This window comes from Takifugu flavidus, chromosome 19, assembly GCF_003711565.1.
Source record: "Takifugu flavidus isolate HTHZ2018 chromosome 19, ASM371156v2, whole genome shotgun sequence".
Lineage (NCBI taxonomy): Eukaryota > Metazoa > Chordata > Actinopteri > Tetraodontiformes > Tetraodontidae > Takifugu > Takifugu flavidus.
This window is the reverse complement of record NC_079538.1, coordinates 3,191,997-3,218,973: the sequence shown is the minus strand read 5'-3', so window position 1 is coordinate 3,218,973 and position 26,977 is coordinate 3,191,997. Positions and strand designations below refer to the sequence as shown.

The 26,977-nt window shown below is 44.3% G+C and overlaps 2 protein-coding genes and 3 long non-coding RNA genes across 17 annotated transcripts; 4 read left to right on the top strand and 1 right to left on the bottom strand.

Annotated features, from left to right (window-relative positions):
* The first annotated feature begins 230 nt into the window (after positions 1 to 230).
* On the top strand, positions 231 to 24,809 carry LOC130516306 (uncharacterized). 10 transcript variants are annotated; one of them, XM_057017321.1, is made up of 7 exons: positions 238 to 591; positions 725 to 1,033; positions 1,572 to 1,652; positions 22,274 to 22,342; positions 23,439 to 23,534; positions 24,078 to 24,142; positions 24,390 to 24,809. In XM_057017321.1, exons 1-7 carry the CDS (start codon positions 366 to 368, stop codon positions 24,471 to 24,473), a joined length of 930 nt encoding a protein of 309 aa, XP_056873301.1. In that variant the 5' UTR covers positions 238 to 365; the 3' UTR covers positions 24,474 to 24,809. The 10 variants fall into 10 exon arrangements, with proteins under 10 accessions (XP_056873307.1, XP_056873301.1, XP_056873303.1 ...); XM_057017323.1 differs by lacking the exon at positions 22,274 to 22,342 and adding an exon at positions 2,050 to 2,091 and having other exon boundaries at positions 239 to 591; XM_057017324.1 differs by having other exon boundaries at positions 241 to 591; positions 24,406 to 24,809.
* Positions 1,672 to 6,935, bottom strand: LOC130516343 (uncharacterized). Of its 4 annotated transcripts, none has more exons than XR_008947444.1 (4): positions 6,795 to 6,885; positions 6,286 to 6,444; positions 2,473 to 6,209; positions 1,672 to 2,089 (listed from the first exon to the last, which is right to left on the bottom strand). It is a non-coding gene; the product is annotated as an uncharacterized LOC130516343 (long non-coding RNA). The 4 variants fall into 4 exon arrangements; XR_008947446.1 differs by having other exon boundaries at positions 6,286 to 6,434; XR_008947443.1 differs by lacking the exon at positions 6,286 to 6,444 and having other exon boundaries at positions 6,795 to 6,935.
* Positions 6,664 to 7,713, top strand: LOC130516349 (uncharacterized). Its single transcript, XR_008947452.1, has 2 exons — positions 6,664 to 7,035; positions 7,113 to 7,713. It is a non-coding gene; the product is annotated as an uncharacterized LOC130516349 (long non-coding RNA).
* Positions 13,113 to 14,116, top strand: LOC130516348 (uncharacterized). The gene is made up of 2 exons (XR_008947451.1): positions 13,113 to 13,301; positions 13,389 to 14,116. It is a non-coding gene; the product is annotated as an uncharacterized LOC130516348 (long non-coding RNA).
* On the top strand, positions 16,117 to 18,255 carry LOC130516312 (uncharacterized). Its single transcript, XM_057017335.1, has 2 exons — positions 16,117 to 16,999; positions 17,031 to 18,255. Exons 1-2 carry the CDS (start codon positions 16,621 to 16,623, stop codon positions 17,525 to 17,527), a joined length of 876 nt encoding a protein of 291 aa, XP_056873315.1. The 5' UTR covers positions 16,117 to 16,620; the 3' UTR covers positions 17,528 to 18,255.
* Positions 24,810 to 26,977: the final 2,168 nt, after the last annotated feature.

Below are 26,977 nucleotides of genomic sequence, written 5' to 3'. Positions count from 1 at the left end.
ATGAAGATGAGCCCATACTGAGAATGAGGGAATGATACAGTTCTCAGTAGCTCCGCTGCTGTCCACATTCATCGCAAAACTCAATACATCTAATAAACTGGGGGGGGGAAGGAACTCAAATCTGTCGAGACACTTAAATGTTGTTTAGAACTAAATTAGCACCATAACGAGAAAGCAGTAACACATGAGAACAGTAAAGAAACTTGACTCTGTCTGGTTACATAAGACACCATCACTTAAAACAAGACACATTTACTAAATCTAATTATATTTCAACTCTAACTCTACCCACGCTCAACTTCCTCTTTCTCTCAAAAGTGTGAAATGATGTCATGAAAAGCTGACCACAGATGGACACAAATTAGATGCATCGAACTTCTGCTAGTTGTTTGGGAAAATTAGCTTCACAATTCTCAACATCAGTTCAAAAGGGAGGCGACACTGTGGAAACCACAGAAAGCTGCTGCAGTTTCAGCACTAAAGGAAGTCAAATGAAGAGAAGTTCCAGAAGAAAAGGAGACGATAACATGATGGTCGCCTTCAAATGGATTCATGCTTTTATATTTCTAACATTCATGCTTCAATATTCAGGTGAGAATGAGTTCTAATGAAAACAGATTTAAATCTTCCCAATAAATAGCAGCATTTTAATTGTCTAACAATAAATGAACAGAAACAAAGACATTTTCTACCTGTGAACAGATTCTTGTTCTTTTTTTCACAGATGCCAACAGAAAATATCTGACTGGACATCAAGAAGTAACTTTGAGCTGTGAAAACCTGATAAAGGATCAGAAGAATTGTATCTATACTACATGGCTGTTCAGTAATCCACCATCAGCAGCAATCGAGCTGATTAATCTTGGACAGATTAAATCTGATAAACCAGGCAGACTGAGTCTATCTGAGAACTGTTCTCTGACCATCAAGAACCTCAGAGGTGAAGATTCAGGTCTTTATACCTGTCGCCAGTTTAACAGCTCAGGATCACAAACACGTCCAGATGCTGTAATTGATCTGTCTGTGGTCCCCAGTGAGTATTCCCATCACATAGTTTCATCTTCACCTTTGAACCACAACGATCATTTCAGTGAGGAAGATTGTGTTGCTGCTGTTGTTGCTCTGTTTGCTCATGTCTCTGTTCTCATGTTTGTTGTGTGTGTTCTGATCTATTCTGTTGTGTTGTGTTCTGTTCCATTCCCTTCTACTCTGTTCTGTTCCATTCACTTCTGTTGTGTTGTGTTCCATTCACTTCTGTTGTGTTGTGTTCTATTCATTCATTCACTCCTGTTGTGTTCTGTTCCATTCACATCTGTTGTGTTGTTCTGTTGTGTTCTGTTCCATTCACTTCTGTTCTGTTCCATTCACTTCTGTTGTGTTGTGTTCCATTCGCTTCTATTCTGTTGTGTTCCATTCACATCTGTTGTGTTTGTTCCATTCACTTCTGTTGTGTTGTGTTCTGTTCTGTTGTTTTGTTCTATTCCATTCACTTCTGTTGTGTTGTTCCATTCACTTCTGTTGTGTTGTGTTCTATTCCATTCACTTCTGTTGTCTTCTCTTCTCTTCTGAAGCCACCATCACTACTACGGCATCAATATTTCCAGGAACCACCTCAGCAACACCAACAACCCACCATATTTCTCAGAGCAAAGGTAACGACTCAACAATAACTTGTGTTTTAGTTTCTGGTTTGTGTTGATTTTATTTTCAGTCATCTGCATCCTGGAACATCTCCAGGGAAGCTTCTTCTCTCCACATCACCTGAGAGGGAACATTGGCTCTCTCAACTAAATTAATTGATGGTGAAAGACTTTGATCTGGACCAACAGAGAGGGAACAGCTTCTAAAATGTTCTGTGTCGTTTGGGACCCCGTGACACACAAACACAACTGTTCAAAGTCATGTTTTGTCATTGCTGCAGTTGCAAGTTTAATTCCAGACTTTTGATTTGTGTCTGACACATTTTCTCCACTGAATGATGTTTTTAAATGTTGCTGTTGTTGGCTTTCTCTGTTTACTCAAGTTTGTCTCTTCTCTTCTCTTCTGAAGCCACCACCACCACTCCAGCAACAACCTCTGCAGATGGTAACTGTAAGAGAACATCCGTAACACAACATTAGCTTTTTTAATTTTCTGGTTCCTGCTGTGTTGGTAGTTTGTGTCTGTGTTGCAACCATTCTCCCTGGCAGTAAATCTTAAAAGCTTTTTTAAATTTCCCTTTAAACGGTGCCAGATTAATAAGGAAGCTGCGTTTGTGGCATGAGCAGCAGATGAGGAGCTACGTGCTCAATAAAACCCAAACAGCTGCTATTGTTCTTGACTGGTCCCAGCACCTGAGACCATGATGCTGCTACACTGGTGGGTGGATGGATGGATGGATGGATGGATGGATGGATGGCGATGGATGGATGGGTGGTGGATGGACGGACCAGTGATCATCCTACATCTCCACGGTATCTGACTGAGCGTTACCTTGACGATGGTCAGGCTCACTGAGCAGTTCAGGAGAGGATGGATCAGTAACCTTGACCCCACTCAACCCCTGTAGGGTGGACGTCCTGCTTGGAACGTCCCGCTTGGAACGTCCTGCTTGGAACGTCCTGCTTGGAACGTCCCGCTTGGAACGTCCTGCTTGGACGTCCTGCAGCTGTTTGGATAAATAAACTTTGCAGCGCTGTAAGATTCATTGTTACGACAAAGACATGATCAACCATAACACAAACTTTTCTTAGAACTAAATTGTCAGTGAAATATTTCTGATCCAAGCTGATTTTAAAAGGTTTGTTGTGGATAATTACTACAGGAACAACCAGAGGAACAAGCTAAAATAAAGAGGTGAAACACGACAAGAAAAACAACATGTTGGTTTGTGGTGATTTTACTTGAATCACCTGAATTCGATGAGATCATCGACTGTTATGGGCTGTCCCATTTCTCCCAGTTAAACCAATGCAGTCGTCTAAAGTCCTGTCCTGATGATGAAGAGGTCTTCCTCATATAATGATTATAGGCAGGTTACAGCCTAAAGAGGGTAGTCATGCACATTTATAATGGAAAATCCTTTAATAACCTTAAAGTCCATTAGTCCTTTTTCTACATAGTAACCAGTTTGGGGGATAAGATCCAGATTCATTAATTATTATGTTGTATGAATGAGAACCAAATATCTCCATTATCTTCCAGATCTGTGGTGGCGGAACCTCTTTGCAGCAGCCGCTTCAGTTGTCCTCACCATCGGTTGCCTCACAGTTTTCATATATAAATGGAGAAAAGGCACAGGCAAGTTTCATGATGTTAATGAAATGTCAGTGTAAAATGATGTGCAAGTCCACAATAATCATAATCATAATGTGCCTTGGCATCATTATTTTTCCCCGGTTTTATCTAAAGTGTTCCACTAAGAACCCAACCAGCACCAAGAGCATAAACCTCATCTCTGTCCTCCCTTTAATGCTGTTGTTCCACTGTCGCCTGGGTTGATTTGGTTCGGACACTTGAGTCCAGAAGAGTTGAGGAAGATGCTTTTTTCCTCCATAGCACAATAACACATTAAAAAGGTTCGGACAGACTTTTTGTATGCACAGAAACATTTTGAAAAATATTTAAAAAACTTGTCAGAAATAAAAGGAAGAGCAGCCAAACTCTGAACCACAAAAGATCTCTTGGGGGAGCTTTTTCGACCCAAATACGTTCTCAAAGAAGAGAAGTTGAAAAAAAGTCTGTCAAAGTGTAGAAAATGAGAGATAAAGTGTGACCCCTTAGGGGGAAACTTCTTAATGTAGAACTGAGTCGCACATTTTCGTCTCTTTAGGTCAAAAGTGAGGAGAACATTTGTTACGCCTCCATCAGCTCAGCTCCAAGACACCAACGGTGGAGCCCAGGTACAACGATAACGGGTCCTTGTTTGCCTTCACAGAAGCTTTCACAGATGCTAAAATATGTTCAGCCTTGGTTTTGGTACATAACTGAATACATTTCTAAAAGATTTAGGGTTTTTTTTTGATTTTTGACCCACCTTCATTATTTTCACATTTGTCCATGATGGATTTGAAGTCAACATCATCCACCAAAGGAGTTCAAACAAAAAGGATCAGTTTGTTTGGTTGCCAATTCTGTTTCATTTTTTTTTTCTTCAGGTTTTTGGTGATGAAGGTGATCCCAATGTGACCTACAGCACTGTGAGAATGTCAGCACCAACACAACCATCACAGCTCAAATAATAGCAGCCAAGAACTTGGTTTTTTTATTTGTTTGTCTGTTTTTATTTGTTTTATTTGTTCTTGAATGTGCAGAGGTTTTTTGTTAAGAATGTTTTAATTCCTATATTGTATTACCTGTTAAATAAGTAAATGTAGTCCAAATATGTTTCATTTAGAAGCATATTTTGGTTGATGAGCAAATAGGAGGCTACATATTTAATTCAATTTCATTCATTTTTAATCGTTTTGATTATTCATTTTCTTCCTTTTTTCTTGTTCTTTTCAATGACACCTTTGTTTTGTAGCATTAAATAACAAAGTGTGTTTACTGTAAGTATGAAATTAAAAGCTATTTCAAACAATGTTTCTCGGAGTCAACTCAGTGGTGAAGACTTTAAAGTATTATTTGTACAATTGGTGTTATTAATATCGGGGACGTTTTAATTCAACCCAAAATTAGGAGACACTTCTGTCACTGACCAGCAGGGGGCACAAGAGCTCCTTCACCGATGCAGGTTTGCAGACAGCAGCTGTTGTTGCTGAGTAGAGCTCCAGCCTACAGGTATGATTAATGTCTGCATGCCCTGTTCTCAGATGAAGTACAGAGGAAATGAAGTTGTTCAAAAGAAGTGAATCAACAGGAGATCCTTCAACAAACAAAGGTGCTAAAAAGAAAATGAGAAGAGGTGCAGATTTGAAGTATATTTCCTCAAAACTAAACCAAAACAAGATTTTGAATTTGGCAGCTCGGTCAGTGGTATTTTAAAATTACTTTTATGATGCATTACAAATAGAATTAAAAAACTAACCGGAAGGAGACTTATGGAAATACTGACAATCCCAGTGTGTCAGAAGCTGCTCCACAAAAAAAACAGGTCAACCTTTAAAACACAACATCAGCTCCAAGCTTAATGCTCATGACAGTTTATCAAAAAACCTCCCCTGAGTCCAACTTAAATGAACGACCATAAACTGCCCAATCAAGAGTCACAATCACTCATCTGTGTCTGTGCGTACCTCCATAAACACTGACTTTGTGTGAGAAAGCGGAACTTACACATGCACACACTCTCACACACACACTTAAGGACAGTCGTTACCGTGCATGTGAAGCATGAAGTAATTGCAGTGGTGGTGGTGGTGGTGGGGTCAGTAATGCAACTCAGGACAAAGAGCTGTTAAACAAAATGATTCTGCTTCACCGACGACCCCCAACAGGACACATTCCATCGGGTGGCACCGGGCTGACTGGAGAGGGGGGGCCGGGACATGAGGAAATGATTCATGGGGATTTGAAGACTACTCTTCTGCCGGTAGCATCATTATAACATGCTTTTCATTGTTGTAGTTGGATTTTTTTGGGGTCATCTTTAAAATGGAGAATTTCTCCTTTTTAGCACCACATCAACCTGAGCTGGCTGCAGGAATTAGAGTAATTACATCATCGCGCATACAAATGAGCTAATTTAGTTTTGCCCCACCTCTCTACGGGTCAGTAGGACCGTGACCCAATTTAACCGTCCAATAAGGAACAGAGCAAAATCTCCTGAGCCAATGGGACCCGTGGCCCTGCCCACCTGCATGCATAATAATAAGGCGCGGAATAATAACACACTGGGGGGAAACTTGAACGACCGCAGCTCACTCACTGGGCTCTTCAGAATACTTGGTCTCTGAAAAACCATCACCATGGTCGACGCCTTCTGTGCAACCTGGAAACTGGTGGAGAGCGAGAACTTTGATGATTACATGAAAGCCCTTGGTCAGTAATGTGCTTCTAGCTTTTGCTTTGCTCTTTTTCTTTGATCTCAGTGTTGAAATGTGCTTCATATGTCATGTCCCAGGCGTGGGCTTCGCCACCCGACAGGTCGGTAACGTGACCAAACCGACCGTCATCATCAGCCTGGAGGGCGATAAGGTGGTGGTTCGCACCCAGAGCACCTTCAAAAACACAGAGATCTCCTTCAAGCTGGGGGAGGAGTTTGATGAAACCACCGCCGACGACAGGAACTGTAAAGTAAGAACAAACACTTTCAATCATCTCAGATCGGCATATTCTGGAGTAATCAAGATTAATTGGCCACACTTTTCAGTACGGTCACCATGTGTTGTGTCTCTCAGTCTACAGTGTCTCTGGAGGGAGACAAGTTGGTCCACGTCCAAAAGTGGGACGGCAAAGAGACCACGTTCGTCAGAGAGATCAAGGACGGCAAGATGGTCATGGTACGTTTCTGTCTAAAGTGAACTATGACATAAATAACATCTAAAAGTATAGCGTCATGGAACGTAGGTCCAACTACTTTGTTTTTTAGTGTTGTTCAATATGAGGGATTACACTGTGAAACAAGAACACTTACCAAGCTATAATTTAATGGTCTACTTTATATTTTTTTCTGTGTGATTTCTGGGCAGCAGCAAAATCAACACACATGTAGAAATACACATTCCCACATGTCCAGTCAAATCCCGAATCAAAACAGACATTGACGAGGCCCTGGAGGGACTCCCAGGTAGCAACTTAAGTGTGAATGTGATGGAACTAAATGTAACATGAAGATTCAAAGTTGTTAAAGCAGAAGTGAAAGTGAAACTTACCTTGCTGAGTCACCCTGGTCTTTTCTATGTCTCCAGATAATAAAGCAGTAATTCTGGTGGTGATGCATCACACCTTTGATCCTGATCTGGTGATTGTTCAGAGAGCAGATTACAGGAGCTCCCTAGAAACGTCCGCCTCACTGTCGACTCCCTGTTCTATAGAGGCAGGCTCCTCAGGTGTAACCGCAACGATATTGCCTGGAATCAGATCCAGAAAGGTCTCAACATTCCTATTCCTGAAGTAAACACAAAATGTTGATGAAGGTTGTGCAGGAAGTTGTCTCAGTCCATTAATAACGCTCATTTTTGTCATTTCAGCCATCCTGGACGAAGGCAGTGGTTGACTGTGAGTATTATTTACACCTGGATCCTCATACCTGAAAGACCTCTGAAGGCTTCACCATGCTGCTTTTCTTTATTCATATCTGGTGAACCATAAGGGACTGATGACAGGCATCGCTGTTGTTATTGTGTTGGTGATCCTTCTCATTGTTATTGTCAAGTACACGGCTGGGTAAAGGTTAGACGGCCGGTGGTGTCTGGAAACGTCCAAACCTTATTCAAGGACAAAAGGACACAGTAGAGACACCAGACCTCAAGAAGCTGTAGTAATTAAGATCTCTGTGACAGGACGGATATTTAGGATGTGTCCTGGTGCACGTTTAATCACCAGAATTTGAACTGTATAATGTTTTTGAATCTAAAATATTGGATTCTAGAATTAGGAATTGTTACATTTTACAAATTTACACGTCACTTCCTGGTTGTGAGGAAGTACCGGTATTTGTTAAACTGTTGCAGAATGTCTGCTACTGTTCTTGAATGTGCCCTCATGCTGACACCAGTGCACCAGGTGAAGCAAATCATAATAAATGACTGATGGCTTTCCTTTGTGCCAGTTTCTCCCCAGTCAAACAAAGACCACAATTGTGTCGTCTCTTACTATGTGTACCCGGTTATCCAGCTCTTTATGATGGCTGCGCCAACAGGTTATGGGCCCAGGAAAGAGATTGGAAGCCGATGGAATTATTTATGTTTTAATGGAGACGAGAAATTATGAGTTATGGGAAACTAAGTTCCTTGGCCAGCTACGTTTGCTCGGACTCAAGAAAACCATCCTCCATGAGCCAGATGAGGGTGAGGATGGTGCAGAAGAAGATGCCGAGAAAAACGAAGAAGCGTATGCTGAGTTAATCCAGCTGTTGGACGACAAGAGTTTGTCTCTTGTGATGTGATGAGGGATGCGGCTGATGATGGTAGGAGAGCGCTCCAGATACTGAGGGACCACTACGCTGGCAAGGGGAAGCCCCGTGTGATTATTCTGTATACTGAATTTACATCCCTCCAAAAGGCTGTCAATGAGAGCGTTACAGATTATATCATACGGGCAGAGACTGCAATTGACCTTCGCTGAGTTCAAGACAAAGTTGCGGAGCTATGAGAGCACCGAAAAGTTCAGGACTGCGTCCACAGATGAGGACGGCGTCATGAGAGTGAGGGGAAGATCTGGCGGGGATGTGAGACTAACCTGCTACAGCTGTGGCCAGAAGGGCCATAAAGCAATAGAGTGTCCTGCTGCGGGCCAGCGCAGTGTACAGAGACAATGGTGCAGTTTTTGTAAGAGCTCCACGCACAAAGAGGTGAACTGCAGGCGGAGGGAGGAGGAGAGACAAGGTCAAGCAGGCGGTGGATGAGGAGGACCACACGTTTGCATTCAAGGTGGGCCAGGTGGATGGAGATCCTGTCAGCAGACCACAGAAGAGAGGGCTTATGGTCGACACGGGGGCCACATCCCACATCGTGACGGACATCACAAAGTTCAAGGACTTTGATGAGAATTTCAAGCCGCAAAAGCACATCCTGGAGTTGGCGGACGGTGTGAGGACCAGCGGAGTCGCACTGAAGAGGGGTGCGGCCAAGGTTCGTCTGATCGACAGGAGAGGATGCGCAGTGGACACGATGTTGATGGGGGCATTATATGTCCCATCGTATCCCCAGGACATTTTTTCTGTCAAGGCAGAGGAGCGACTGTCATCTTCAAGGAGGGACAGAACGAGCTCATCTATAAAGACGGTATGACATTTGGGATTCAAGTGTATGATAGGCTGTATTATTTAAACACTGCTGAGCCCATAGATGAAAGTAATGATGAAGATGGATGTCATGGATGCTATGATTTGCAAACATGGCATGAAATTTTGGGACACTGTAATTATGATGATGTGTTGAAGTTGGAAAGTGTCACAGAAGGGATGAAAATTAAAGGTAAATCTGATAAGTCGAACCTGAAATGTGAGGTCTGTATGCAAGGGAAATTTGCTCAGAGCAGGAACAGAGAACCAGATGAGAGAGCAACCACACCACTTGCACTTGTACATACAGATTTGGCTGGCCCTATAGAACCAGCAGCAAAAGATGGGTTCAGGTACTCTTTGGCATTCACTGATGACTATTCAGGCGCAATTTTTGTATATTTTTTGAAAGCCAAGAGTGACACAGTCAGAGCTACAGAAAAGTGTATTGCTGATGTTGCACCTTATAGGAAAATCAAATGTATTAGATCTGATAATGGCACTGAGTTTACATCAAAAGAGTTTCAGTCCCTAATCAGTAAAAATGCCATTAGACATGAAAACTCAGCCCCTTATTCCCCCCATCAAAATGGGACAGCTGAGAGAAACTGGAGAACACTGTTTGAAATGGCAAGATGTACAGGGTGGTGAAAACGTTTACATACACTTGTAAGAACATAATGTCATGGCTGTCTTGAGTTTCCAGTTTCTACAAATCTGATTTTTCTCTGATAGAATGATTGGAACAGATACTTCTTTGTCACAAAAAACAATCATGAAGTTTGGTTCTTTTATGACTTTATTATGGGTAAACTGAAAATGTGACCAAATCAGCTGGGTCAAAAATATACGTACAGCGATGCTAATATTTGGTTACATGTCCCTTGGCCATTTCTATTTCAATTAGGCGCTTTTGGTAGCCATCCACAAGCTTCTGGCAAGTTTCTGGTTGAATCTTTGACCACTCCTCTTGACAGAATTGGTGCAGTTCAGTTAAATTTGTTGGCTTTCTGACATGGACTTGTTTCTTCAGCATTGTCCACATGTTCTCAATGGGGTTTAAGTCAGGACTTTGGGAAGGCCATTCTAAAACCTTAATTCTAGCCTGATTTAGCCATTCTATTACCACTTTTGATGTGTGTTTGTGGTCATTGTCTTGTTGGAACACCCAACCCACGCCCAAGACCCAACCTTCGGGCTGATGACTTTAGGTTTTCTTGAATAATTTGAAGGTAATCCTCCTTCTTCATTGTCCCATTGACTCTCTGTAAAGCACCAGTTCCATTGGCAGCAAAACAGGCCCACAGCATAATACTACCACCACCGTGCTTGATGGTAGGCATGGTGTTCTTGGGGTTAAAGGCCTCACCTTTTCTCCTCCAAACATATTGCTGGGCATTGTGGCATGTGGCATGTCTTTTTGTTTCTTCTGACCACAGAACTTTCCTCCAGAAGGTCTTATCTTTGTCCATGTGATCAGCAGCAAACTTTAGTCGAGCCTTAAGGTGCCGCTTTTGGAGCAAGGGCTTCCTTCTTGCACGGCAGCCTCTCAGTCCATGGCGATGCAAAACACGCTTGACTGTGGACACTGACACCTGTGTTCCAGCAGCTTCTAATTCTTGGCAGATGTGCTTTTTGGTGCTCCTGGGTTGACTCTTCACCCTCCTGACCAGTTTTCTCTCAGCAGCAGGTGACAGCTTGCATTTTCTTCCTGATCGTGGTAGTGACAAAACAGCGCCATGCACTTTATACTTACAAACAATTGTTTGCACTGTTGCTCTTGGAACCTGCAGCTGCTTTGAAATGGCTCCAAGTGACTTTCCTGACTTGTTCAAGTCAATGATTCTCTTTTTCAGATCTGTGCTGAGCTCCTTTGACTTTCCCATTGTAGCGTTTGTGGGTGTTTTTATCCAATGAGCCCTTTTTAAATGGCCTCAGAGAAGTCACCAGCTGTAGTCACTCATGATCACTCACAAGAAGTTAAGAGGCCATGCTATGAAGCTCATGTCATTGACACAACTTTCTAAGTCTCCAAAATTGCTCATTCATGTTGCTGTACGTATATTTTTGACCCAGCAGATTTGGTCACACTTTCAGTTTACCCATAATAAAATCATAAAAGAACCAAACTTCATGAATGTTTTTTGTGACAAAGAAGGATCTGTTCCAATCACTATATCAGAGAAAAATCAGAGATGTAGAAATAACTGGAAACTCAAGACAGCCATGACATTATGTTCTTTACGTTAAGTGTATGTAAACTTTTCACCACCACTGTATGTTGATTGAGAGTAACCTGCCAAAAGAACTCTGGACATATGCAGTTCAGACTGCTGCAGCTGTCCGCAATAGATGTTACAACAAGCGGACAGGACAGACTCCATACTACATGCTGACTGGGAAAGTGCCTGATCTGTCAAGAATGAAATGTTTTGGGTCAGTATGTTATGCATACAAATATAACAAAAGGAAGCTTGACTCACAATCTGAAAGGGGGATTTTTGTTGGTTACGACAAGAATAGTCGGGCATATCTAATCTTCTACCCTGAAACAGGGAGAGTACTCAAAACAGGTTGGTAAAGTTTATCAGCAAATGTGTGAATGAGTGTCAGACTCAGACCAGGAGACTGAATACATCCTGTATAGCGAGAGGGGTGAAACCACTTTTCCAAAAAATGATGTCGTGACACCAATCACACAGGAAATTAAGAGAGAGATTTGTGACACAGACACCACTACAGGTGAGGGTGAGAGTGTTGAAAATGCCCGATATCCAAAGAGGGAGAGGAGACCACCTAAGTACTATAATGATTATGAATGCAAGATAAAATGTGATGATGATGATGATGGTCAAGGCTTAACTGTTGACTACTGTTACCGGGTTATGTCAGATGCACCTCGAACTTTGCAGGAAGCCATGAGCTCACCGAAATCAAATTTGTGGGTTAAAGCTATGAAAGATGATGAATGGACTCTCTGAAAGAAAATGAGACATTTACCCTAACCACTTTGCCAGAAGGTAAACATGCAGTGGGGGAAGATGGGTTTACACTGTAAAAGAAAATCCAGATGAGACAAAAACATACAAAGCCAGGTATGTAGCAAAGGGTTATAGTCAAGTTGCAGGGATTGATTATAATGAAAGCTTTTCTCCAACTGCTAGCATGACATCTGTGCGCAGTCTGATGCAGCTCGCAGTGCAGCATGGCTTAGAATTGCACCAGATGGATGTTAAGACTGCATACCTGCATGCTCCTATTGATTGGGAAGTGTACATGGAGCAGCCTGATGGGTTTGAAGTTAAGTCAGAGATGGGTGAGAAACTAGTCTGTAAACGTAATAGATCATTGTATGGTCTGAAGCAGTCGGGACGAAATTGGAACAAAATGCTTCATGATTTTCTATGTGAAAATGGTTACAGTCAAAACCCGGCTGACAATTGTGTTTATAGTAGACAGACACATTAGGACTGACATCTGTAGCCTTGGAGACTGTTCCAGGTAACCCTTCTTTGTGTCCTGCTCCTCTTATTTGTATGATTTTCAACCAACAATTTGGAACATTGTGTGTTTTCTTGACTGCGAACAGAATAAAACCTGACCGTCTGCAACTCCTTCTTCCTTCCAGCCTTGAAACCGTCAATCCTGGTGGTGCTGCATCACACTCTCGACCCTAATTCTGTTGAAGCTGACAGCAAGAGGCAGGTGTGCAACCGCCTCCCAGACCTCCTGCTCACCGTGGACTGTCTTTTCAACGAGGGCAAACTCCTCAGCAGCAAACACAATAAAGCGGCTTACATGGAGATCATCAAGCTCATCGCCACATCTTACCAGGGTTACGCTAATAAGGTAAAGATGGCACATTTCCTGCCACTGTCTCCTCTTAAATGCTTCTGTTTCACACTAATCTTTGTCCTCCGTACTCCTGCCTGCTTTCTGGACATCACTCTTTATGGTAAGCCATGAACTCCTTAGTTAGATAAATTCAGTCACTCTGGATGTAAATATTGAAACAACAGCATTTCTTTGGACGTTGACAGTCTTTAATCCATGTACTGCATCAAACAACTCTAATTTAGCTATTTTTCCGCTTCATTTTAGGGTTGCCATTCAACAGAGGATGAAATTTGTGCATTTAGTTACTATTATAGCTGTATTTTTTGTTGTTGTGATTACTTCATTAGTACTTGTTTAACAGTTAGCTAAACAGATCACAGCTTCCCTTAAATGTGTGTAGATTAAAGGAAAATGCTGCACACAAACCTTCATTAAAACTGGAGCCACAACTGTCTCACAACTGTCTAGCCTGGCTCCTAGAAGTTTGATTCTCGTTTGTTTCATGGTTCCTGAGCTAATCTAATCGTCCTCATTGTCTGTTCATGCCGCCCAGCCTGCTCCTCTTCCATCCTGTTTCTTCTGCCGCCTGCGCCTCTTGGTTTTTTTTCCAAAATCTTTGACAGTACCGTAAATGTAACCTTGCTCCAACTCAAGCCAGTAGTGTGTATCTGCTTTTGGGTTCTAGATTCGTGTCTGCAGTTCGCCACAGAAGGTTCCTGCTCCAGAACTGTGCGTCAGTTTCACTCCTGTTCTTCATCAGCTGGTGACCAGGTGAGAATCTTCTCCTGCCTCATGTTAATAACTAAGTTATTGAAAGTGACTTCAACACCCTCTGCAGGAACCATCTCATCTGATACTCAGCAGAACTTAAAGGTTGTTCAGTGTTTCCTTTTTAAATGTGTCTCTGCGGTTTTGCTGATCTCATCATGGCTGCAGTTGCTAAAAACACATCAAGCTCCTTGTTTTTGTGATTTTCTTCTTCACTGAGGTCTCTTTTACTGAGCAGTTCCTTCAGCTTCTGCCCTGGACTCCATCGTGCTGTTTATGGGACTGGCTGAACTCTTCCTCATGACTGTGATAACTGTTCTGTTATGATCCTGTGTCTGATCTGTTTTTGTGCTCTGTTTGTCCACTAGGGGTCGTGGGGGACTCATCTGTTGTGCTGGCTGCCTCCACACCTGCAGCTAATCTGGTCTTTTGGCAGGCCTCTTAAGCAGCCAGCACCAGCCAGTACTCGTGGAAAACTGAGCTTTGATTATTAGCGTTCCTGCGATTGACTGTGTTCTTTTGTTTTAGGTCACCACCGTTCCGAGGAGCACTTCCTGGGTTTGGCTTGGCACTTTGTTCACTGGCGTCACCATTGATAGCACGTGCACTGTGTAAATATTTTGTAAATAAACTGTAGATCACCGACGTGGCCTTTGTCTGTCTTCTTGGGTCCCTGATAACAAAGTTTTATTGTCCTGTGCTCCTCCGTTAAACGTGTTGCTGGATCTCCTCACAATAGTTGACCTTCCACTGAACTCCAGATACGTAGGTCGGGTCTTTCCGGGCCACTTTAATCTCTTATCTGCAGAATCTCCTTCCTCTGGGTGGCTGAAGGCCTCTAGTTTTAGCTCTACATATTCAAACATCCCCTCTGATGCTGGAGCACCTGTGGTGATTCTACAGTTGAGTCACTTAGAAAGTTGTTACTGATTAAAAGGAGAAGCTGGGCTTCATCGTGACGGTTCAGGTCAGGAGATGAAGATGAGCCCATACTGAGAATGAGGGAATGATACAGTTCTCAGTAGTTCCTCACAGCTCCGCTGCTGTCCACATTCATCACAAAACTCAATACATCAATAATAAACTGGGGGGAAAAAAAGGAACTCAAATCTGTCGAGACCTTAAATGTTGTTTTTCATCAGCAACTATGTTGATATTTCACCCCATTAACATGGGAAGCAGTAAAGAAACTTGACTCTGTCTGGTTGCATAAGACAACCATCACTTAAAACAATAAGGGAAATTTACTAAATCGCATTATATTTCAACTCTAACTCTACCCACGCTCAACTTCCTCTTTCTCTCAAAGGTGTGAAATGATGTCATGAAAAGCTGACCACAGATGGACAAAAATTAGATGCATCGAACTTCTGCTAGTTGTTTTGGAAAATTAGCTTCACAATTCTCAACATCAGTTCAAAAGGGAGGCGACACTGTGGAAACCACAGAAAGCTGCTGCAGTTTCAGCACTAAAGGAAGTCAAATGAAGAGACGTTCCAGAAGAAAAGGAGACAATAACATGATGGTCGCCTTCAAATGGATTCATGCTTTTATATTTCTAACATTCATGCTTCAATATTCAGGTGAGAATGAGTTCTAATGAAAACAGATTTAAATCTTCCCAATAAATAGCAGCATTTTAATTGTCTAACAATAAATGAACAGAAACAAGACATTTTCTACCTGTGAACAGATTCTTGTTCTTTTTTTCACAGATGCCAACAGAAAATATCTGACTGCACATCAAGAAGTAACTTTGAGCTGTGAAAACCTGATAAAGGATCAGAAGAATTGTATCAATACTATATGGCTGTTCAGTACCAGTAATCCACAATCAGCAGCAATCGAGCTGATTACTCTTGGACAGATTAAATCTGATAAACCAGGCAGACTGAGTCTATCTGAGAACTGTTCTCTGACCATCAAGAACCTCAGAGGTGAAGATTCAGGTCTTTATACCTGTCGCCAGTTTACAGCTTAGGATCACAAACAGGTCCAGATGCTGCAATTGATCTGTCTGTGGTCCCCAGTGAGTATTCCCATCACATAGTTTCATCTTCACCTGAACCACAACGATCATTTCAGTGAGGAAGATTGTGTTGCTGCTGTTGTTGCTCTGTTTGCTCATGTCTCTGTTCTCATGTTTGTTGTGTTGTGTTCTGATCTGTTCTATTCTGTTGTGTTGTGTTCACTTCTGTTGTGTTGTGTTGTGTTGTGTTCTCTTCTCTTCTCTTCTCTGAGTGAGACGTGTGAGAGCGGAGGAGCGAGCGAGCGAGTGGAAAACCGTGCAAAAGCGCTATTTTTCCTATTCTTTCTTGTGTGCGAGTGAATGCTAGATAATATAGTTTAATTTATTGTGGTGTTTGCAAGTTTATATTAGTTTATCGAGTGTTTGTGTGGGTGTGTGGGGCGGCCGACCGCGTGCGGCCGTCATGGCGGCCAACGCCGGTTTAACCGGCTTGAGTCGGAAGCACGGAGTCAAGGTGGGAGCGGGCTCCGAGCTTGTGTGAAGGAGGTGGCGCTGGCTGTGGGCCAGAAAATTGGCCACAGCTCAATCAAATCCGCCGCCCGCATGAATAGGCGGTGGTGTTGTTCCTGGCCAAGGTGGAGCAGGTAAATATGTTGGTGGAGACGGGGATCACTGTGGGCGGACAGTTCGTCCAGGTAACTCCGCTAACACAGCCGGCGGCACGGATTACACTGTCCAATGTGCCGCCGTTCATCAGCGATGAGTTCCTGGTACGGGAGCTGTCTCGGCATGGGAAAGTGGTTTCTCCCATCCGCAAAATGTTGTCGGGCTGTAAGTCACCACTGCTGAGACACGTAGTATCTCACCGCAGGCAGGTGCACATGATCCTCAACAATAGGGCGGAGGAATTTAATTATCGTTTCATCGTTCGTTCGTAGACGATTTTGATTATACCCTTTTTGCAACTTCCTCCGCCCTCAAGTGCTTTAATTGTAATGAGGAGGGTCATCTCGCCAGGGCTTGTCCGAGCCGCGTGGCCTCGGACACGCAGGCGGCGGAGCCCGCCGCTCCCGCGCCCGTAGCGCCTCCGGCCACGCGGCCCGTTCCGGCGGCGAGGCGTCGGTGGCTCAGCGCGGAGGGAAGCTCTGCTGCCCCGGACGGAGCGACAGCAGAGTCGCAGATGGAGGAGAAGCGGGACGAGTGTGTGCGTGAGAGTGAGGTGAGTGGAGGGAGCGAGATTGTGGAGATGGTGGTAGAAATGAATGGTGAGAGTGGTGAATCAGGGGGGAAGGTGGATTTAACTGGGGAGGTGTGTGATCTGAGTGGTGTGATGAGTGAGGTGGTGTGTGATTCAAATGAACTGGGGAGAAAAGGTGAGGTGATGGGTGAAACAGTTGAACTGGGTGAGACAGGAGAGACTGGAGACAGGATCCAGACGGGTGAGCAGGGTACAGTGGGTCAGGTGATGGGTGGACTCGATGGGCCAGGGATAGTGGCTGGTGAACGGGGTGAAGGAGAAGTTAGCACAGGTGAACGGGGTGAAGGAGAAGTTAGCACAGGTGAGCGGGTGAGGGAGCAGTGTGAGCACAGGGGAGCAAGGTGAGGGAGCAGTGAGCACAGGTGAGCAGGGTGAAGGAGGAGTGAGCACAGGTGAGCGGGGTGAGGAAGCAGTGAGTGCAGGTGAGGGCACGAGTGGCGCATCCGAGTGGTGGCTTGTTCCCGCAAGAAAGCGGAACAAGCGGAAAAGCGCCATGAAGGACAAGGGGGGCAAGACCGGAAGGCTGGAGGAGACAGTAGCAGACACAGACACCAGCGACTGCGAGTCGATGTCGGACGGCAGCGAACTGTCCGGCACAACGCCAGACGGGCAGGATTTTGACCTGTACCCCCCAGGCTTGTTTAAAAAGTTCCTCACCCAGACCAAGGGCATGAAAGGTCTTGATCTGGGAACATATTTTCCTGACCGGCTCTGCTTTATCCGGTCAGCGAGCTTTTTAATTCGGAATAAGGCAACATCAGGCCTCACCGACCCCGAAATATATAGGCTCAGGAAGCACATGGGCAAAGCACGAAAACAGCTAAATTGAAAAATATTTTGCCATGGTTTCTGTACTTATTTTTTACTGTCTTTGATTTTAATCTTTTCCCTTGGCATGAACATATTCAAAATGGGAACGTTGAATGTCAACGGAGCCAGGGACGCAAAAAAACGGGCACTAGTGTTCGACACAGCAAAAAGAAAACGCATTGATGTCCTGTTCCTCCAGGAGACCCACAGCGACTGCGGCATAGAAGCGGACTGGGAGAAGGAGTGGGAAGGACAGGTGCTGCTGAGCCACAACACCACCCTCAGTGGTGGAGTGGGCCTCCTTTTTTCAAGGGGCTTCACTCCATCGTCCCTGGAGGTGGAGCATGTGGTGAGGGGACGGTGTTTGATGGTGAAAGCGCGCCTCCAAAACCACTCCTTGGTTTTTATTAATATTTATGCTCCCACCAACGGTACAGAGAGGAAGAGCTTTTTAGAAAAAGTTGGCACTGTTTTAAATGGTTGTGGGGATGATTTTTTATTCCTGGGTGGAGATTTTAATTGCACCGAGTCCTTTTTAGACCGCAACCATGCAGAGCCTCATCCAGCCTCGCAACATTGTCTGAGACAGCTGGCCTATTCTCATGGCCTGGTGGATGTGTGGAGGAGGATGCACGCAGACAACAGGCAATACACTTGGTCCCGCATGAGTGAGGGTAGGATCTCCTCGGCCAGACTTGACCGATTTTATTGTTTTAAACATCATTTTAGTGTTTTTAGGAGCTGTAGAATCATGCCTGTCGGCTTTTCAGATCACTCGTTGGTTTTAGGCGAAGTCGCCGTGAAGAACATTTTACCCAAGAGTGCATATTGGCATTTTAATTCCAGCTTAGCGCAAGACAACAGTTTTAGGGATGTTTTACGGCACTTCTGGTTGGGGTTTCGAGAGAGAAAGTCCGATTTTACGTGCTTAAGACAGTGGTGGGACCGTGGAAAAGTAGAGATACAGCTCCTGTGCCAGCAGTATACTCTCAATGCCACGCAGGACACACGCAGGTCGATCAAAGATCTGGAGATGAAGATAGTGGAGCTAGAGGCGATTGGCAGCTCCACGGGAGATCGAGGGTGTATTGAAACCCTCCAATCAAAAAAAATGGCCTTGGCCAGCCTGCTGGACAATCAGGTACAGGGTGCACTGGTCAGGTCCCGGATACAGGACATCACGGAGATGGATGCTCCCTCTAGCTTCTTTTTTGGGCTGGAGAGGAGGCGCGGGCAGAACCAAATGATCCATTCACTGTTTTCGAGCACAGGGCAGGAACTCGTGGAGCCGGGCCAGATAACGGCGAGCAGTGGAATTCTTTTCCTCGCTCTACGAGACCGAGTACTGCAGCGACGATGGCCTGTTCGACGAGTTCTGCGGGGGCCTCCCTCGGGTCTCTGAGGAGACAAACTCGCTGCTGGACAGGCCGCTGCAGCTCGACGAGCTCCACGCCGCACTGCTCGGGATGAAGGGAAAGAAAGCTCCAGGTGTCGACGGGCTCACGGTAGAGTTCTTTAGAACCTTCTGGGACATTGTGGCCCGCGACATGCTGGAGGTCTTTAACGAAAGCCTGGCCGCGGGTTCCCTGCCGTTGTCCTGCAGGAGAGCGGTGGTCACCCTCCTGCCAAAAAAGGGCAACCTGCAGGAGATTAAGAACTGGCGCCCTGTGTCTCTGCTGTGTCTGGATTATAGGATTCTGTCCAAGGCCTTAGCCTCCAGGCTCAGAGAGGCTATGGAGCAGGTCATCCACCGGGACCAGACTTACTGTGTGCCCGGCAGGTCCATAGGAGATAATGTCCACCTAATTCGAGATGTTTTGGAAGTCTCCAGATCACTGGACGTTGATACTGGTCTCATTTCGTTAGACCAAGAAAAGGCTTTTGACCGGGTTGAACACCAGTTCCTCTGGAAGGTGATGGAGAGGTTCGGGTTCAGCCCTGGCTTTATAGCGATGATCCGCGTCCTGTACTGTGACATTGCGAGTATGCTGAAGTTTAATGGCAGTCTGTGTGCTCCCTTCAGAGTGCGTAGAGGCGTCCGGCAGGGCTGTGCCCTCTCTGGAATGCTCTACGCTCTCTCCCTCGAACCCCTTCTCTCTAGGGTCCGTGCAAACGTGGATGGCCTGTTTTTACCGTCCTTTTACAGAAAAATTGTTTTATCTGCCTACGCAGACGATCTAATAGTAGTGGTGCGCAGCCAGAGGGACGTAGATGTTTTATCTAATTTAACAGTTTTATTCAACCGCCTGTCCGCGGCCAGGGTCAACTGGCAGAAGAGTGAGGCCCTGGCCGTTGGCAGGTGGACAAATGGCCTGCCGGTCCTTCCCCAGGACCTTGCCTGGCGGAGGGACGGCCTAAAGTACCTCGGTATTTTTATTGGGGATGAAGAAACTGAAAAGAAAAATTGGCTCGACACGTTAGAAAAGGTAGACGGAAAAATTCAAAAATGGAAATGGCTCCTCCCCCGCATGTCGTACAGAGGCAGAACTCTTGTCCTCAATAACCTGGTGGCCTCTGTGCTCTGGCACGGCACGGCTCAGCTGCATGGAGCCACCCTCGGGGCTACTGAGCACACTGCAGACAAGAGTTCTGGCCTTCTTTTGGGACGGCATGCATTGGGTCCAGCAGGGGGTGTTGTACTTGCCCAGAGAGGAGGGAGGACAGGGCCTCATCCACCTGGCCAGTAGGACCGCCGCTTTTAGAATACAGTTTGTACAGAGGTTTTTAACAGGGCCGGCGGACCTAATGTGGAGAGATGTGGCCAGATGTGTCTTCAGACGGGTGAGTAACTTGGGGCTGGATGATGCTCTGTTTTTAACTGACTTTAAATTTGCAAAGTTAAATGGGCTACCTCCATTTTATCAGAGTGTTGTTAAGGCATGGGCCCTTTTTAAAGTTGAGAAAAGAACCAGCTCTGAATCTCTGTATTGGCTGCTAAGGGAACCCACGGTGCACGGAGCCAGGCTGGATGTCTCGGCCGAAGCCCCGCCGAGGCTGACGGCTGCACTGTGGCGGACCCGGACCCTACTCCTCCAGCACGTAGTGGCCGTGGCAGGGCCAGACCTAACGGGTGCGGAGGCAGTGGGTTCCCTGTTAGGCATCCGCTCTACCCAGGCAGCTGAGGGGGTGCTTCGGTTATGGAGGAACAGGCTCAGCACGAGAGAGAGGCGTATTCTTGAGGACTACGGCCAGGGGACCGAACCCGACAGCGAGGACCCCTTCCCGGAGATCAGGCTGGTTGCCCACCTCGGGAATCTAGACGGTCCTCTCCTCAGACCAGCAAAGGCCTTCTCCCTGGTGGCAGTCGATAAGAAGACCCTGTACAACGACTGTGTGAGGGTACTAAACAGGAGAGGACTGTCGAACAAGAGCACCAGCGTGTGGGCCGATCGACTGGGAGGGGATGGAGCCCGCCCCTGCTGGAGGGTCCTTTACAAGCCGCCCCTGAGGAAGAGGACCGGGGACCTCCAGTGGAGGATCCTACATGGGGCTGTCGCCTTGAACGCTCTCCTCTCCAGAATGAACCTGCTGTGTCGGACCAGTGCCCGTTTTGTTCCGGGCGAGAGACTGTGTTCCACGCGTACAGTGAGTGTGAGAGGCTCACTGTACTTTTTAATGTCATGAAGGGTGTTTTTAATGGTTTTAAGGAAACCTTTTCTATTAGAACTTTTATTTTTGGCGCAGGCTACAACTCAAAAGCCGCTCGCAACAAGTGGCAACTCCTGAATTTTATCTGTGGTGAGGCAAAAATGGCAATTTACGTCTCCAGGAAGAACAAAATTTCAAAAACTGGAGACAGTGAGGCCGCCTCTGTATGGCGCTGTAATGTCCGGTGCAGGCTGACGTTAGAGTTTGGGTTTTATAAAATGATGAACGACCTCGGCAAATTCCAGGACATATGGTGTCACAAAAATGTTTTATGCACTGTGACAGAGGATCTTTTGCACTTTGCACACCCCCTGATGGGATAAATTGTATTGTATTGTTGAGTTCTTAGTATTTATTTTATTTATTTATTTATCTATTTTTATTGTGGTTGGTGGTATCATTACTATTATAACTATTGTTATTGTTATTATGATTACTATTATAACTATTGTTATTGTCATTATGATTACTATTATTGTTATGATTATTATTATGATTATTACTATTATTGTTGTTCTGTGGTTTTTCTAAACAGGGCGTTTTGTGGCCCTGTGTAAATTTGTGAATTAAAGTATTTTGTAAAAATCCAAAAATCTCTTCTTCTCTTCTCTTCTCTTCTCTTCTCTTCTCTTCTCTTCTCTTCTCTCTTCTTCTCTTCTCTTCTGAAGCCACCATCACTACTACGGCATCAATATTTCCAGGAACCATCTCAGCAACACCACAACCCACCATATTTCTCAGAGCAAAGGTAACGACTCAACAATAACTTGTGTTTTAGTTTCTGGTTTGTGCTGATTTTATTTTCAGTCATCTGCATCCTGGAACATCTCCAGGGAAGCTTCTTCTCTCCACATCACCTGAGAGGGAACATTGGCTCTCTCAACTAAATTAATTGATGGTGAAAGACTTTGATCTGGACCAACAGAGAGGGAACAGCTTCTAAAATGTTCTGTGTCGTTTGGGACCCCGTGACACACAAACACAACTGTTCAAAGTCATGTTTTGTCATTGCTGCAGTTGCAAGTTTAATTCCAGACTTTGATTTGTGTCTGACACATTTTCTCCACTGAATGATGTTTTTAAATGTTGCTGTTGTTGGCTTTCTCTGTTTACTCAGGTTTGTCTCTTCTCTTCTCTTCTGAAGCCACCACCACCACTCCAGCAACAACCTCTGCAGATGGTACCTGTAAGAGAACATCCGTAACACAACATTAGCTTTTTTAATTTTCTGGTTCCTGCTGTGTTGGTAGTTTGTGTCTGTGTTGCAACCATTCTCCCTGGCAGTAAATCTTAAAAGCTTTTTTTAAATTTCCCTTTAAACGGCGCCGCATTAATAAGGAAGCTGTGTTTGTGGCACGAGCAGCAGATGAGGAGCTACGTGCTCAATAAAACCCAAACAGCTGCTATTGTTCTTGACTGGTCCCAGCACCTGAGACCATGATGCTGCTACACTGGTGGGTGGGTGGATGGATGGATGGATGGATGGATGGGTGGACGATGGATGGACGGATGGATGGATGGATGGATGGATGGACGATGGATGGATGGATGGATGGATGGATGGATGGACCAGTGATCATCCTACATCTCCACGGTATCTGACTGAGCGTTACCTTGACGATGGTCAGGCTCACTGAGCAGTTCAGGAGAGGATGGATCAGTAACCTCGACCCCACTCAACCCCTGTAGGGTGGACGTCCCGCTTGGAACGTCCTGCTTGGAACGTCCCGCTTGGACGTCCTGCAGCTGTTTGGATAAATAAACTTTGCAGCGCTGTAAGATTCATTGTTACGACAAAGACATGATCAACCATAACACAAACTTTTCTTAGAACTAAATTGTCAGTGAAATATTTCTGATCCAAGCTGATTTTAAAAGGTTTGTTGTGGATAATTACTACAGGAACAACCAGAGGAACAAGCTAAAATAAAGAGGTGAAACACAACAAGAAAAACAACATGTTGGTTTGTGGTGATTTCACTTGAATCACCTGAATTCGATGAGATCATCGACTGTTATGGGCTGTCCCATTTCTCCCAGTTAAACCAATGCAGTCGTCTAAAGTCCTGTCCTGATGATGAAGAGGTCTTCCTCATATAGTGATTATAGGCAGGTTACAGCCTAAAGAGGGTAGTCATGCACATTTATAATGGAAAATCCTTTAATAATCTTAAAGTCCATTAGTCCTTTTTCTACATAGTAACCAGTTTGGGGGATAAGATCCAGATTCATTAATTATTATGTTGTATGAATGAGAAACAAATATCTCCATTATCTTCCAGGTCTGTGGTGGCGGAACCTCTTTGCAGCAGCCGCTTTAGTTGTCCTCACCATCGGTTGCCTCACAGTTTTCATATATAAATGGAGAAAAGGCACTGGTAGTTTCATGATGTTAATGAAATGTCAGTGTAGAATGATGTGCAAGTCCACAATAATCATAATCATAATGTGCCTTGGCGTCATTATGTTTCCCCGGTTTTATCTAAAGTGTTCCACTAAGAACCCAACCAGCACCAAGAGCATAAACCTCATCTCTGTCCTCTCTTTAATGCTGTTGTTCCACTGTCGCCTGGGTTGATTTGGTTCGGGCACTTGAGTCCAGAAGAGTTGAGGAAGATGCTTTTTTCCTCCATAGCACAATAAACACATTAAAAGGTTCGGACAGACTTTTTGTATGCACAGAAATATTTTGAAAAATATTTCAAAAACTTGTCAGAAATAAAAGGAAGAGCAGCCAAACTCTGAACCACAAAGATCTCTTGGGGGAGCTTTTTCGACCCAAATACGTTCTCAAAGAAAGAGAAGTTGAAAAAAAGTCTGTCAAAGTGTAGAAAATGAGAGATAAAGTGACCCCTTAGGAGGAAGTGCGAACATTGAAACTTCTTAATGTAGAACTGAGTCACACATTTTCGTCTCTTTAGGTCAAAATGAGGAGAACATTTGTTACGCCTCCATCAGCTACAAGAGCACCAACGGTGGAGCCCAGGTACAACGATAACGGGTCCTTGTTTGCCTTCACAGAAGCTTTCACAGATGCTAAAATATGTTCAGCCTGGTTTTGGTCCATAACTGAATACATTTCTAAAAGATTTAGGGTTATTTTTTTGATTTTTGACCCACCTTCATTATTTTCACATTTGTCCATGATGGATTTGAAGTCAACATCATCCACCAAAGGAGTTCAAACAAAAAAGAGTTGTTTGGTTCAATTCTGTTTCTTTTTTTTCCTTCAGGATTTTGGTGATGAAGGTGATCCCAATGTGACCTACAGCACTGTGACCATGTCAGCACCAACACAACCATCACAGCTCAAATAATAGCAGCCAAGAACTTTTTTATTTGTTTGTCTGTTTTTGTTTTATTTGTTCTTGTATGTGCAGAGGTTTTTTGTTAAGAAATGTTTTAATTCCTATATTGTATTACCTGTTAAATAAGTAAATGTAGTCCAAATATTTCATTTAGAAGCATATTTTGGTTGATGAGCAAATAGGAGGCTGCATATTTAATAGAATTTCATTCATTTTTAATCGTTTTAATTACCTTTTTCATTCTCTTCCTTTTTCTTGTTCTTTTCAATGACACCTTTGGTTTTGTAGCATTAAATAACAAAGTGTGTTTACTGTAAGTATGAAATTAAAAGCTATTTCAAACAATGTTTCTCGGAGTCAACTCAGTGGTGAAGACTTTAAAGTATTATTTGTACAATTGTGTTATTAATATCGGGGACGTTTTCATTCAACCCAAAATTAGGAGGCACTTCTGCCACTGACCAGCAGGGGGCACCAGAGCTCCTTCACCGATGCAGGTTTGCAGATACCAGCTGTTGTTGCTGAGTAGAGCTCCAGCCTACAGGTATGATTAATGTCTGCATGCCCTGTTCTCAGATGAAGTACAGAGGAAATGAAGTTGTTCAAAAGAAGTGAATCAACAGGAGATCCTTCAAAAAACAAAGGTGCTAAAAAGAAAATGACAAGAGGTGCAGATTTGAAGTATATTTCCTCAAAACTAAATCAAAACAGGATTTTGAATTTGGCAGCTCGGTCAGTGGTGTTTTAAAATTACTTTTATGATGCATTACAAATAGAATTAAAAAACTAACCGGAAGGAGACTTTTGGAAATTGTGACGGCTCTGTCGTGCCCCAACAATATATCCACCCCCTCCACCGGCAGATCTTTATGCACCGCCATCACCACCGTTCCATTGACCAAGCCCGACGTTAATTCTATTTTGTGCAATGGAGCAGAAAATGGTTGCAAGTCAATGCCACGAATTAAGACTCTTGCACCAGTATCAGACACATCAGAAAAATTTAACACATCCTCCCGAATGAGGGTTGTTGCAGAGCCTGTGTCCCTCAAAATGTTCACTTTAACTTTATGGTATCGCCAACTAAAGACACGGTGCCTTGCGTGATGAATGGAGATTAATCATTTTTATCCAAGAGCCTCTCGGTTGTCGGAGGGCAACACTGCCTTGGCAACGCGCTTGCTTTGGAGAGAACCAGTGCACCCCACAGGCTTAGGAAAACGAGGCCTATTGGAATTCCGAATGCGAGAGTTAAGGACAGGACAATCCCTTTTCCAATGTCCGACTTCATAGCAATAACGACACTTATTGTCTGTTTCAGCAACTTGCCGTGATATATTTTTAAAGTCGGATTTTACCGGAGACGATCGATCAAGCCTACCAAACTCATTCTCTGTGCGCTCCCGACGCACATAATCGCGCTGTGACGTGTCTCGAAAAGATTTGTGAGTCAAAACAAACTCATCAGCTAATACAGCCGCTTGCGCTGCAGTTTTAATTTGATGTTCATTTATGTGTGTGCGATTCGCTCAGGCACAATGTTTTTAAACTGTTCCAGAACGACCAGATCGAAAAGCTCCTGGAATGTTTTTACGCCCACAGCTACACCATCGATTACATAAACTGATAAGTTCTCTTGCCACATCAACATGCGTTTGTTTCTTCTCCGTTTTTTTCCATGTTCGAAGTCTCTGACGGTAATGCTCTGGTATCAGCTCATACGCTTTTAGTACCGCTGCTTTTACGCACTGGTAGGACAGCTTCTCAGATGGAGACAACGCCACGAATGCCTCCTGCCCTTTACCTACCAGGACCTTTTGGAGCAGCAGCACTTGATCAGCATCCGTCCAGCCTCGATCAGCGAGAACATGTTCGAAAGAGAAAAAACACATCAGGTCACGCTCGTTGAAATTAGGAAGGAACTTGACCATCTGAAACAGGCTATGCTGCTCTCTGCTTCTTTCCTGACATTTTAAACGTTCGTACTCTAGTAATCTTTCGCTTTCTCTTGCTTGTAACTCTCAATTTCTGTTTTCGCATTTGCTGTTCGTGTTCCAAAATCATCTGCTCTCTCTGCAGTAACAACAGCTCTTTGCGTTGCTCAAATGTTAAATCGGAGCCATCCCACAGAGTCATCTTAGGAGCTACAGCCTCCTGTTGGGGTGTCTCCTGCAAAATTTGTCTCTCCATTAAAGCTTGTAAAATAAATTCACACAGCTCCTCCTTCTTAGAACTTTTGGGAATAGACAAATCAATACCATAATGGTTTACTACGTCAAACAGTTGGTTTCTCGTAAGCGCTCTCAATAACCTTTCTGATGGAGCAGAAATAAATATCATAGTCATTCATTGTTTAGCCTATGTATACGTTCACAAAAGTACTGAAACAAAGAATTCAACCACAGGCTATCAATAAGAGATTACAGATGCGCTACGGAGAGATCCCCGTATCTAACCCGTCCCCCTCTAAACTCAGTCAACAGTCTCCAGAGTCTAGTCTTCGCACTCAGCCC

Coding starts and splice junctions, on each gene's coding strand:
- LOC130516312 (XM_057017335.1), top strand. CDS start 16,621: ATGGAGGAGAAGCGGGACGAGTGTGTGCGTGAGAGTGAGGTGAGTGGA. Junction 17,000..17,030: donor TGAAGGAGAAGTTAGCACAG/GTGAGCGGGTGA, acceptor GTGTGAGCACAG/GGGAGCAAGGTGAGGGAGCA.
- LOC130516306 (XM_057017319.1), top strand. CDS start 366: ATGCATCGAACTTCTGCTAGTTGTTTGGGAAAATTAGCTTCACAATTC. Junction 1,034..1,571: donor TGATCTGTCTGTGGTCCCCA/GTGAGTATTCCC, acceptor TCTCTTCTGAAG/CCACCATCACTACTACGGCA. Junction 22,343..23,438: donor AACCTCTGCAGATGGTACCT/GTAAGAGAACAT, acceptor ATTATCTTCCAG/GTCTGTGGTGGCGGAACCTC.